The 14,226-nt window shown below is 36.4% G+C and overlaps 1 protein-coding gene across 1 annotated transcript; it reads right to left on the bottom strand.

Moving 5' to 3' along the window:
- Nucleotides 1–1,770: 1,770 nt before the first annotated feature.
- zgc:171844 (uncharacterized protein LOC100151763 homolog) lies at nucleotides 1,771–14,077 on the bottom strand. Its single transcript, XM_057346175.1, has 6 exons — nucleotides 13,845–14,077; nucleotides 7,368–7,491; nucleotides 6,972–7,045; nucleotides 5,664–5,778; nucleotides 4,802–4,872; nucleotides 1,771–3,153 (listed from the first exon to the last, which is right to left on the bottom strand). The coding sequence occupies exons 1-6, from the start codon at nucleotides 13,927–13,929 to the stop codon at nucleotides 3,035–3,037; spliced, it is 588 nt and encodes a 195-aa protein (XP_057202158.1). The 5' UTR covers nucleotides 13,930–14,077; the 3' UTR covers nucleotides 1,771–3,034.
- Between the last annotated feature and the right edge of the window lie 149 nt (nucleotides 14,078–14,226).

Raw genomic sequence — 14,226 nt, 5'->3', positions numbered from 1 at the left:
GAAGCTATAGCTTTCCTTTATAGATGTAATAAAGTGCACCTATAAACATCAAGGACACAGGTTGATCTCTGAAGAACACATTGATCAACCATATATATATATATATATATATATATAATGACATAATGCATATTTATACAATCAATACATTGCACACAGACGCAACTAAAAGCATCTCCACACCGGTAAATTTATGAGCAGATGAGTCATAATTTCAGACAATGAACTAATAAATATAAAAATATCATAAAAAATAAAAATATCATACCAAGATTATAACAGTACAATATTTAAATGCACATAAGTGTTTTCTCTTGTCACTGCTGGACATGCCCACCTCAACAATAACTCTTTGATTTTTATCACATTAAAAATCCTTTCTGACTAATATTTCTTGGTTTAGACCCGATATCTTAGCAACTACAATATAAAATTGTTTAAGATGCATTGTAAAAGATTTACAGTATGTGTGTTCTGTATTATTTCACTGTATTATTAAAGCGAAATACTTTTTAGCAGACTGAACAACATTTGGTGGCCACAAGGTGGTAATTGTATGTCTCTCAATAGACAATTGAACTTCACAAAGCCAAGCCATGTTATCAAAACCTGTTCTTTTACAATGATGCAGTAACAGGTAGAAATTCACAAGTTCACGTAATAATACACACTGCAGAGCAGCAGTATGTCAAATGATGATAATTCTGATGATTTTAATTAGAATGAATAATACATTTTTAATTTCACAGTTGTAAATGTTCAAAGGATGCACTGCATTTTCTTGAAATTTATAATAATTTCAATTATTTTCGCATGGAAATGAAAACTAAACAGGGATGTTTTTGGCATGTGACTGAGAAATCTTTTTCCATTTATGTGTGTGTGTGTGTGTGCGCGCGCGTGCGTGCGTGCATCCGTGATGTCTGTAATGCTGTCAACAGAGGAATAGGTTGATAGTAATATAGAATAAAAGATTTTTATCTACTCATAACACCACTACTATTAACTAGCCTATAGGCCAATACAAATACATTACGATTCATTTCAGGGGAGTTAGTGCCACAATAAATAAGCAAATAAAAATAAATAATACAAAAACAACCTTGATGGCAGATGTTTGCTCTGTATTGGCAGAAGCACAGGAAAGGATCTGTTCTTCTTCTGTGGATGTGTTCAGCCAATAAACAGAAATGTCACAGACGTTGTTGAATGATCTGTAGAGCTTATGAAGAAAAATCGGCCATGTAAGTAGAATCCTGATTATATTATACAATGGAGTCTCTGGTCATTAAAAAATTCACCATATTGTCAGTCATTTATTGCCTGTAATTCCTTCTTGCATAAAAGATTTCGGTCAATAAAGCCAGAAAGGTTTAATAAATAAAACAGGGCAAGGTTATATCGTTGGGCAATGAAGCCTTCACAAGTAAATTAAGTCATTTATAAAGGCCCAAGTATACAAACCCAATGGCTTTGGCAGTGTAAAATCAGCATGCTGTCATATAAGTACTGAATACTCATTTTACTCAGTGTTGATAGAAAATTGCCTAGCATTCAGATCTGCTGGAATAATCTCGAGATAGCCTCAAAACAAGGTCGAATGTCCACGCAATATAATCTGCTATAAGGGTATGAAAATGTCAAACTATTGCTAGGTCTCATCGGCACAGTCGCATTTATTATTACCAGACAAGGAGATTTTAGAACCAACAAAACGCTTCCTAAAGTCAGCTGTTACATTGAGATAACCCAGAGCGCTTTATTAAATATAAACATCATTATTATAATTCTAGAGAATCTGGTGTCTTCTGTGCACTAAAATAAAGTGAAACATTGGTTCATTCAGTTTATTTACATTAATTGGTGGAAAAATATCATTTAGATGCATGAAAATCTATAACCACAACAGAAGCATTCGCACAAATATAATTCTGCACAATCAAATCACATAATACATGTTCAGTATATTGAAGCCCATGTACAGTATGCATATTTTGAACTTATTAATACACGTTTCTCACCACAGTTTTGATTTCTTATCAATCGTTTTAAGATAAAATATATATTTTCTTGCTTTAAATAACCACTGCTTAGTTAAAATAATCTCAAAGATAAGGCATCACAAATATATCATTTGTACGTTATACTAGAACCAACCACACATAACAGTGATGAAAGATATAGGCCTATTATAAAATAAACTTTTATAAATAGTGTTTGTGTTTTCAATCTACAGTCATATTTTGTCAAAACTGAGCAGCGCCACAGGAGAAGATAACTTGAAAGATCTGAAGTAAACTCAACTGTTTTTGGCAGTCCCCGTACTGTTATAGTCATTAACATTTTCTATATTTTACTTATTTTACAGACTCTTGACAATGCAAAACATGACAGGAGATTCAGATGAGCTTGTTTACATCCACAACTTTAAATGCATAAATTAAATTGATTGTATATTCTCTTTTAAACACAGTTTAATGTACTTGGTGTCCCAAGTGATCCAAAATATGACTTTCTCTCTCGCTTTACCTCCCATCTCCCATCTCTCTCTCTCTCTCTCTTTTATGTGCACACACCTACACTCGTTGTCTAAAGTGAGTCTGCATTTGAAACTGTTGTTCAACTTCGCATGAACAACCAAGGACAACGTGACGTATTCGTGGTGACATTCATTGTGGTTCGACAGCTGATGCAATATTATAACAGAATATCATAAAAGCATGAGCTACAGCTTAACAACATCTCAGAGGAGTTTAGCCTAAGGTTAGTCTTTTGCTTTAAGCCTTCTTCATTCTTAATTGTTGAAATGGACACAGAGTGTCACCTCATTACACTGATAAAACTTCATTCGGATTGATTCTTCCATAAGATATTATTTTTCATAATATGCACATCCGCTGGTCAGTCATGCACTGCAGTCTGTTATAATACTCAATGTGAAAAGCGTGCATGAAAATATTGTGATGTATCACCGGGCTAAGGGCTGGTTTACATGCCGCTCAACACTGCAACATTCCCGCTGGCTAATGTTAATCTACATGATGGAGCAGGTGAAACCGCAGCATTCTTTCAGCAGTGTGACGCCCGTCTTGGTCACGAAAGGAGATGAGGTTTGCTGAGCCCTGGACGTCATTCTCTTGTCCTTAGTGTGACCTGACGGAGAGAGAGAAGAGAGAGATGCAGTGACCTCTGAATCATTCGCGGCTTCACTGAAAACTGTCAAGCATTAGAGGTGCATTCTTATCAGAAAACTGGTTGAATCCATTTTAGGAGTCTTTAGTTGCCAGTTCAGGGATTAGCTGTTTTGGAATAGAATATTTGAGTTCACGTAAAGGAAAAATTCACCCAGAAAATATGAATTTTGTCATCATTTGTTCAGCCGCATGTGGTTTAAAACCTGTATGTGACTTTATTTTCTGTGTAACACAGAAGAAGATATTTTGAGAAATGTCTCAGTGGTTTTGTGTTCATACAATGGAAGTCAATGGGGGCCAGGGTTGACTGTAAAAAAAGGACATTTTCCGGCAGCTGGGGCGCCAGAAATATACCATAAAATAACAGTTTTCCCCTGTAAAATGACATGTTTTTGCAGTTTTCCTTGTAAATTTGCAGTCTTTTTTGTAATTTGGCATTTTTGACCGTATTTTAAAAGTAGACTGTAAAAAAATCACATAAAAAAACACAAATTTACTGTAAAATTTCATGTATTTCCTTGTAAATTTGCAGTCTTTTTTTGTAATTTGGCATTTTTTGACCGTATTTTAAAAGTAGACTGTAAAAAAATCACATAAAAAACACACATTTACTGTAAAATTTCATGTATTTCCTTGTAAATTTGTAGTCTTTTTTTGTAATTTGGCATTTTTTGACCATATTTTAAAAGTAGACTGTAAAAAAAATCACATAAAAAAACAAAAATTTACTGTAAAATTTCATGTATTTCCTTTTTTCAGTCTTTTTCTGTAATTTGACATCTTTTGACCGTATTTCAAAAAGAAATCTGTAAAAAACTGTAAATTACAGTTTTAGGGACATTATATATGAAAAATAACGTAATTCTGTAAAATTGCAGGTTTTTTTTTACAGTGTACCCATGTTCTTCTAAATATCTTCTTTTGTGTTCTGCATGAGAAAGAAACTCATACAGGTTTGTAATGACATTAAGGAGAATAAATGAAGAATATTCATTTTTGGGTGAACGATCCATTTAGATTCACAAGAATCTGAAGTTTACCAAAATGCAATAAAATTAAATTTAATTAAACAGAACGGAAGTATTCTGAATTTAACCATATCAAATTATACCAAATGAAAATGATCTTGGACAATATTGTCAGTTTTTAGGCGAAATTAATTTAAACAGCAAAATCTGAAGATTTGAAAGGTTTTGCTTTATATTCGATGGCATTCGTTTTAAATCACATTCACATACTTGACAATTTATTCCGGGTCTAAATTTGCTAATTAGTTTTGAAGAGCAGTACTGAAAGAAAACAAAACATCTCCATGGGGACAGTCCATAGGCGTAATGTTTTTTATACTGTACAAACTGTATATTTTATCCCCTACCCCTAAACCTAAAGATCATAGAAAACTGTTTGCATTTTTAGATTTAAAAAAATATCGTTCTGTACGATTTATAAGCTTTTTTGCCCATGGGGACCTCAATTTTGGTCCCCACGGTGACATGAGTCCCCATGAGTTGGTGTGCAATCAGGTGTGCATTTATATCCCCACTGGGATAGAAAAACATGTCTACACACACACACACACACACACACACACACATACACACACTTACGTTTCATGCTGCACCTGTTGGGAAATTTGGCCTGCAGGAAATCTGCCATCTCTTTATCTTCCTCTCTCTCTCTGTGTGGATACACAATAACAGGCATCACATGGCATTGATCTAAAACACACACACACACATACTGTACATGCATGTTTTTTTAACATGATGGGAACGATCCATTTCCACAAAGGAAATTTTCTATCCCTATCACAGAAATCTTTAAGTGTTTCTACATTCTCGTTCCGCTGGCAGCTTGCCACAACACAGCCGACACAAACACTTATTATAAAAAGCACTGAGCTTTCACCCCATCTTGTCACATTCAAACACCAAACAATCAATTATTCTCTCCGCACATCGTTTTCACATCACAAAATGTGAACTCTTTGACGTCTGTCGGATTTCGGCTGCCGATCTCTCTCTTACAACCCATCCGTGTAATGGCCACTTGTGATTTATCTCATGAATAAAGCGCGAGGACTTCATTCCCATTGGGTTCACATGCGTGCGTCACTCACTATTACTCACACGCGCACTTCAAAGTCGTGAGGTCCTGGCAGATGGCAATAAGCCCACTTCACATCTGAAAAAATCATCTCTCTCTCTTTTCTGTCGTTCTTGCCTGCCTTGCTCATTTCTCGAAATGTGTGTGTGTGCGAGAGATGGCCGTGTTGAAGGGTGGATTATTGGCTTCAAGGGGATGGCAATTGGATTGCAGCGTCTTCACAGATGAGAGAACAGCCGCAAGAGGCACAGAAACACATTCTTGGGTCTGACAGTCACGCATGCTGGCCGCCGATCAAGGTTGCCGTTGATGTTTCTGTCTCTGAAGGCCGAACAGAAGCTCGGGCGCCTCAGCAGGACTGACCTCAGTCTCTCGAACTCCAGGTCATCCACCAGAAAGTCTCGCGTCTCCACCAGCTTCTGGATCTGCTGAAGCAGGTCTTCCTCGCGCTGTCGGTCCTCATTGGACTTGTCTTTGTCTGTGACATAAATGGTTATAAAATGAAGTCTTCATTTAAACAGTTCGGTTTTGGAAAACATCAAACATCACTGTGTTTCTCACCGCCACTAGTAGTGAGATGCTATTTGACAAATCAGATTTGAATAAACACAAACCTGGAGGGGAAGATTTACGTAATGCGAGTATGATCTCTTTCAGAGCTTAGCAGTGTAAATTCCACTTCAATCGCATACAATCTTAAATATGTAAAGCCATCAAATCACCTAATAACAAAATATATTAAAAATTCAAATGCCTAAATGATCCGAATGGAAATGGAGGTTTTTGACTATCACCAGCAGAGATATGCGACTGATATCATCTATAGTTTTGGGAAAAAACACTTTCTTATGCGTACAAGCTTGTAATACGCGCTTGGAAATCTTAGCAGTAAACAAAACTCGGTGTACGCTTCACTCTCACATCTCCTTGGAAACAGGAGACCTATAGTGAGTTATTTCACAAGCATATGTGAAGAAAGGCTAACATGAAAAAGTGTGACTGATGCTATTGAAGAGAAAAGACCTTTGAAAATTGCACAATATTAATGCATTGGCTTTTTCTTGATTCTAACGAAAGTAAAAATCATCTTGTAGATTGTAGGAATTCAGGAAGAGCAAAATAACATACAGCCGGGGAAAAATTAAAAGACCATTTCAAAATTATCTTCAGTTTTTCTGGATTTACTATAGGCATGTGTTTAGGTAAAATGGTCATTTTTGTTTCATTCTGTAAACTACTAACAATATTTCTCCCAAATTTCAAATCAAATATTGCAATTATTTGAAGGAAATGTAAACCGGAGAAACAGGTGAGAATGACAGAAAAGATGCTCTGTGTTTTTTCACACCTCCAACACTGCAAAGAAAACAAGTTCATATTCATTTTAAAGCAGTACAACAGTCATATTTTTACATTTATTTATAAAAAGATTTAAAAAAGATGTTTATCACAGTTTTCATGTGTCTTGTCATGTTGTCAGTATTTCACGTTGCTGTTGGGTGACTTTGTCACTCCTAAGGTTTGTTTTTATTGAAAGTCAACAGACACTGGACTGGAATGACCACAATACATCTAGAAAGGTGGATTAAAGGAACATTTGGAATGGTTTCATAATTTCATCCGCGGCTGTATAACATATTACGTTTGTACACTGTCCAGTTGAAAGCGTACCTGGGATTGAAACCAGTTTCTGAAGTTCCTTTTTGAGTCTAGTGATCTCCTTACACAACTGGATGTCGTCCATCCTGACAAATAAGAGAGGAAATAAAAAAAGAACACGAGGAATTATAAACGTTTCGTTCTCATTCCAAGGTCTCATAAATCTGTTTTTTATCTTATTAAAAATACACAGTCCTCTAAGCTGTTGAAGCCATTGTGTCAAATTGCCCCAAAAAAGGATTCAAGTCAGAATTTAAGTGCAAAATTACAGAATTTTCAATCTGCGTTCTGCTGCTTAGTAACTGTAGTGTTTTGGGGAGTTTTTATTAGCGCTCAATAAACAAAGCTGATTTTGAATTAATGTTGAAACTGATGTTGAATTAGATATCAGAACAAAACTTGACTCACATATATCTGAGCTCGGACTCCTTCCGGACCAGGACATCTTTTATCCTCTCGATTTTAAACAGCTCCCCCTCAATGTCCTCCACTGTGATGGTGGAATCAGCCATGGACACCACATCTTCTTCAGCTGTGACCAGACAACTTTCAAGGTTCATTTCTGACGTACGTAACCACATAATATAATGTATACAATTTTTAAAACCGCAATGTACAGGACAGGACTTACAGTTAAACAGGGACAGAAGTATTTTAACACAACATACATGCTTTAGCATGCGAATGCAATGTCAACCAGTGAAATCAAAATCATTAGTTAGTTTGCATCATGGATTCTATGAGATCTTTTTTATACATTGTATCATTATCCAGTTTGTTGTCCACCCCTTGCAGATAAAAATAATAACATCACCACACAAGAGAAGCAGGGTTTCTCTTATCTGGATTCAGCTAACAAGCACAAGTCACATTTCACCGGTGGTCTGAGCAGAAAGCAGCGAGATCTGTGACGCTCGTGCAGCATGTGTCCTCTGTAGTCATCACTCTGTTAATTGGGCTTGTGTGATTATTCTTGAACTCTGTATAAATCTGAGGGTGGGTGAGAAATGTTCTGCGACTTACCCGCTGACAGTAGTATCCTTTGCTAGTTTTAGTGCTCATTGGTTTTTCGTAAAATGTTTACGAGGCGTTTATGCTTTACTGTGTTTTTTTTTAGTATTTTGAGAAATGTTTCAGTGGTTTTGTCATCATAGAAGTCAATGGGTGTCAATGTTGTACATTCTTCAAAATATCTTCTTTTGTGTTCTGCAGAAGAAGAAAGTCATACAGGCTTGAAATGACATGAGGGTGAGTAAATGATGAAAGAAATGTCATTTTTTGGGTTGAACTATCTCTTTAATAGAGGCCCATAGCCTTAATCTAATCCTTATGTTGATGCGTAAAGATAAATCCACAGAGTCTGCCTCACGGTTGTTCATGAATATTCATCGTCAGTTTCTGTAATCGCGAAGAAACGGTGTGCAGTAAGCATGCAGACAAAATCATATTGTCCAAGTTGGGCGAAACAAACATCATATTTGATCAATCATTTATCTTATACTAAACGAGTAAATGATTTTGAAGAGTGTATTTGTGAGCACATATGTAAAAGTGATCATATTTTATTTGCATCCTCAAGACTTTCAATCTCCCTAAAAAGCGAGCGCATATCCTCCGATGACTCATTTGACTTTTCCTATGGTGCGTTCAACAACTGCAATGCCTCATAAACTAAGTTCTGTCTCTATGGCAACAACCTGTGATGTTGGTTTTTCTCACATACTGGATTTCAAAACAATGGGGTTGGCCCTTAAACAGTCATGCTCAAAGGATTCTTGTTAAGATTCATTTGGCGCAAAACAAACAAGCCAAAATGACATTACATAAGAATTTAGTAAAGAAAACAGATTATTCTGTACTTGTTCCCCTGCCTGTGAAACCTGTGCCCAAAACCCGTGTGACTTCCTTCCTTCCGCGGAACACAAAAGAAGCTATTTTGAAGAAGGTTTGAAATGACAAGATGGCAAGTAAATGATGAGAGAATATTTCTTCTTGGGTGAACTATCATTTTAACGCTACTGTATAACAACAAAAGTATACAGATTATGTAAATGTGTATAGATTGTTGCTGGTGTTTATGTGTTAATTGTTGTATTGACGCACACAATCACTTTTTCCCAGATCAAACAGGCAAAAAAATGACATTAATTTTATTGTTTTGAATACTTTAAAGACATTTTTTTTTAAAGTCAAATTTCCCATTTTTATAATTACTTTTAATTATATAATTATCATGATATAAGGGGACTATATATACAATATCTTAAAATATATTTGATTGTAAATGAATTTCCTCACCAAAAGGTCAGCAAAATATTAGTTGACTATACTGAAGTAAAAAACATTTATACAGTATGTTAATTATATTAATAACTAACTGTCATTAAAGTCCCCATGAAAAGAAACTTTTATAATTTAAGAAAAAAAAGAAAACAGTTATAATTTTTCCCCTATCCGAGTAAAACGGCTTCTGAATTGAGGAAAGTTGCTAGCAAAATGGAGAAAGATGTGAACAGGTGTGTTAAGATTCTATGCGGCGCTGCAAGAACGGACACGCGGATGACATCACATTACTGCGAGAGAGCCGGCTGCTCCATACGCTTTTGAATCTCTCTCGCGGTAATGTGATATCATCCACCTGTCGGTTCTTGCTGCGCCGTTAAATCATTTACAAAAAACATTCCATAAAAAAATAAGAATAAGATTTTATTTTAATGGTGACTTTAATTGATAATCATTGACAATCCATTAACAACAGAAAAACAGTAAAGCACTATATAAGGTATATTCTTTATGTATCAAGCTCTTGACTTGAATCTCTCTCTCTCTCTCTCTCTCTCTCTCTCCATGAAACCGATGTAAGCGATGACTCACCTCCCAGCGATAAACAGATATTGGCTTTTAATTGCCTGACAGTCAGTGAGAACAGTTGTCTAAACAAACAGCATCCACAACACCAGGGGAGAGCAAAACAGGATGCTGAACGGGGGCAATTAATCAAGACGAGGATTATGGGACACCCTGGTGTGATCTGGCCAGTGCACACACACATAAAGTTAAGTACGTGTGGTATACGAGTCTCTGTGTGTGTGATGTGTGAGTCATCGCTGTCTGCCCGAATGTTTCCTGACCGTGTAATTCTCCCTTGTGTCTGCTTGCCACAATGAAGCTCAGATGATACCTGTGTTAAAACAACACTGCAGGTCTGACAGAAAAAAGGTATCTAAAAAAGAAAAAAAATTCAAAAAGTGGCATGACTGATGTTGCCCTGGCATGAAGATTTATGCCAGAAAATAGAAGCATGTCGTTTAACACTTTTCTGAGTTATACTTTACGTTCCCAAACTTGCTAATTTGTCCTGTCAGTCATGTTCAATCCTCATGAGTAGCGAAGATTCATTTTAACCAATCAGCAAACTTCGCGTATAATTTAAAGGGATACTTTACTACCAAATAAAAATGTCCCCATGTTTCACTCATCCTCAAGGCATCCTAACTGAATATGGGTTTTCTTCTTGAAGAATAATGCAGTCGGAGTTATAATACCACGTATCCTTTTACTTCCAAGCGGTAGAATGGGAGTGAATGGGTGTTGACTTTTTGAAGCTCCAAAAAGTGCATTCATCGATCTAAGAACGGCTCGACGTGGCTCCGTGGTCCTAACAAAGGTCTTCTGAAGCGAATTGATGCGTTTGTTTAAGAGAAATATCCATATTGACAACGTCATTAACGTTGATGTCTAGCTTCAGTCATCTCTCGAATGCGCGTGAACTATAGGCTTGTTTTTCCGGCAGATCACGTCACTTCCTGTGATGAACGCTGCATTTTTCGTTTCGTTCCAATAGGATAGCGTCTACTCTGGCGGAAGCTTTCGTCACCGTCCTTTGCCAGAAAAACAAGCCTCTAGTTCATACGCATTCGAGAGATGACGGAAGTATCCCTTTAGAGCCACACGTCTCTCTCGTCTGAGCACCCACTGTGTAGCCCGGCCTTGTTATCCAGCAAAACCCCATAGACGGCTAAAAACAGCATTTTTTAAAACCCATATTTATTTTGACATCTGCTGACCGTTAATGTCATTGCTTTGTTGCGGTAATTGCTATTTGCACAAGTTTTTCTTACACGTTTCCTCAGATTCTTTCAAGATCCGTCAGATTTAATGAGAAGTGCCTGCAAGCGACTGGCCTTCAGGTCTCTTCATATTTTTAAGCTTCGATTAAGCAAAACTCACGGCCTCTTTGCTACATCTTCCAGCTTGTAAAGAAGCCCAAAAGCGTTCATTCTTTTAACATTCACCAAGAAGCTGCTTACAGAACTTTGTTCAACTTCAGCAGTACACGAAACTGAGACTCTTATAACTGCAGATTCAACTGAAAGGTTTATTACTCGCCTCTGACTTCTCTTATTCAGTTTGTTGAGATACTCTGTTGTGTCACACAGAGAGCGGCCAATCACAAAGACAGTTTCAATTTGCTCGCTCACTTTGTATGAAAAGCTCATGACCTCCCTCGAGCACCGCGCTCGGATTAAACCGATCGCACGGCAGTTTGCTGCTGAATATGTGAGGAAGCAAATTATTCCAGTTAATGAACCTGAATGTTTCTATGACGATTTTAATAGCATGATCCTGTTTTAGTGTTTCACCAAATCGTTCGATATATATAACGATAAAATGACAGAACAGTTATTCATAGCATCATCACGCATTATATAGTTTCCCCACCTGTGAGTGACAATCAACGAAAACTAGTAACTTCATTAGGCTGGAGTTTATTCAGACATAAAAAACCTCCATCAAAGCTTCCTTTCAAGAGCTTTTTGTGTGCATTCTCAAATATTTTAGATTGAACAGGATTGAAGCTGTAATTCTCTGTTTTTCCTGTTTAAGGCAGTTTTTCTAAAGCGAGTACATTTTTTATTTGAATTTCTACAAATACTGTTTCTGTGGCAAAGAGACATTGTTTCTTTATGAAATACAGACAGGAAGAGAATCTCTAAACTCTGTTGAAACTCATGCCACATCATCAGCTTGTCATTTTTTCAAATTTGATCGGCTCGACTTGGGTGGCATGTCAGGATCTCACGCTTCATGTGTGATGCTGATGATGTCAAAGACTTCTAATACTACTAAACTAATCATATGCAGACATTCATTTATAAGCTCCATGTCATTAAAACCCATGTTCATTACAGATTATAGTCGTTCTTCGGTACAGTAGATTAGATGAACAACTAAAGTCTGTCGAATCTGGAAGGACCGGGATGGGTCGCTTTTAATCTCAAAGTCTCACTGTCTTCTGTTAATTCTAAATAAACTGAACACACCCTGTATAAACATGTTGCTTTAACCAAACTGGTAAGTAGAAGATTCAATTTCAAACATGTGAGTAAATTAACCATGGTTTTACTATAAAAGTGTAGTGAAACCATGGTATATTTTTAGTTTACTTAGAATACCATCATTTAGAATACCACTTACTGTCCAATGCACATTGTAGGCGTTGTAGGGATTAATTTAAAGGAACAATTCAACCCAAATTTTAAATTCAGTCTTCACCCTCGAGTTGTTGCAAATCTGTGTAAATTTCTTTGTTCTACACAAACACAAAAGAAGATATTTTGAAGAAGGAAAGCAAACCGTTCTGGGGCATTTTTGAAAACTATTGTAATTTATCCTGGTAGTCAAAGGTGGCCAAGAACTGTTTGGTTGCAAGCATTCTTCCAAATAATATCTAATATCGGGTGAGTAAATGATGTCCCTTGCAATGCATTTTTTAATGGTTTTAGTAAGAAGTACCTCATACTGAGAACAAAATACCCATTATTATAGTAAAAGTAATATATAGTTAGTTTTTTGCAGATTGATAATATTTGTAGTTTAACTAAAAAATTATTTTGATTAAACTATATGGTTTATGGTTTTGTATAAACAAAATAAACTTTTGTTCAACCAGTTAATTGTCGTAAGAGCATTATTGTATATCGTTGGCTTCGCGTCGGGTCGTGATCGGAGCTTATTTCGCGATAACATCCGGCTGCGTGTACATTATCCCGCTTATTACACGGCTACTTGCCACATGAGAAAAAAACTGTACATAACATGTGAATTTGAAATATTTTATTAGCTCATTTTTACCGAATGCAGACCTTCCGCGAGGGAAAGCCGTTTAGTTTCGGTTTTAAAGTAAGAAACGACGTTCAAACGTCACGAACAGGCAAATTGGTTTAATCATTTGTAAATATAATGTCTTATATGTTATTTATAATTAATTTTGTGTAATATTAAACTTCCCCTCTCAAAATGACTTGCAGCATCCGGGTTACAGAGTGTTATTAGTTTTGAGCGGTTGTTATTTGAAAATAACAACCCTTAGAATGTCGCGACTGGCCAATCAGAATCAAGCATTCAAATGAGCCGTGTAATAATAGGCTATAAAAAAAGAGAAAATGAGCGAATATTGATCCCTGAGGCAACAACATTAATGAGATCACATGCAAAACCACGTTCAGTCATATTAACGCATGTCTCTGATCTTTGCATATTCGGCTACCTAATTTTCATGCAAACGACTACACATGTAATATTCATTATGTGACATCAAATAATATGTTTTAAACAATTACTGTGTCACATAAGATCACAAATGCTCGTTTCGGTTAAAGCTCGCAATACACCGAATGATTTCAAAGGAACTCTTTACATAATGCGCATTTTGTTTTTTAAACTACAGATCACAGCGCCATATAACTTCAATTTCTACGTTAAAGATAAAGTTTCTTACCCCATGCGTCTGTCGCGTTTCTAAGCACAAAATCTAAAAACACACATGCATTGTCAAACAGGCAGCGGTGGATGAGTTTTGCGTGTTGGTTATATTACTGTTACCTTGTTTGAGCGCGTGCCCGCAGGGCTCAATCTGATTCAGAGATCCGTACTGTTTAGCTGTGCCTGTGCTTCCACTTCTCTCCATCCTTTAAAGCTCACTACACACTTCAAGTTTATATGAAATCAAACGTTCGTGAATCAATCCGCTGTTTGACTGACGCTACAAGGTTTTAACTCCATCCCTACAGTGATGCGTCTGCACCTGCTGCGTGTCAAACATTCATGTGACGCTCGAGACAAATAATCTCCACCTACCTGAAAGCGCCACCCTGTGAGTGAAGAGAAAACTGACATTAACTTCACAATTCCCTTTCAATTACATTTTCATAAGTGACAATGATTTTTAAATTCTTTATTTTAAAATTAAACCTCGCGTTCAAAA

The sequence above is a fragment of the Triplophysa rosa genome, linkage group LG11, assembly GCF_024868665.1.
Source record: "Triplophysa rosa linkage group LG11, Trosa_1v2, whole genome shotgun sequence".
In the NCBI taxonomy this organism is placed as follows: Eukaryota; Metazoa; Chordata; class Actinopteri; order Cypriniformes; family Nemacheilidae; genus Triplophysa; species Triplophysa rosa.
Note: the sequence above shows the minus strand (reverse complement) of the source record. Positions and strands in the feature narration are given on the sequence as shown.

Bases quoted from the DNA above. Each gene is read 5' to 3' on its own strand.
- zgc:171844 (XM_057346175.1), bottom strand. From the start codon at position 13,929: ATGGAGAGAAGTGGAAGCACAGGCACAGCTAAACAGTACGGATCTCTG. The intron at 7,492-13,844 runs GTAACAGTAATA...GTCTGGTCACAG, and splicing joins CGGGCACGCGCTCAAACAAG to CTGAAGAAGATGTGGTGTCC. The intron at 3,154-4,801 runs GTAAGTGTGTGT...TCTCTCCGTCAG, and splicing joins CAACAGGTGCAGCATGAAAC to GTCACACTAAGGACAAGAGA.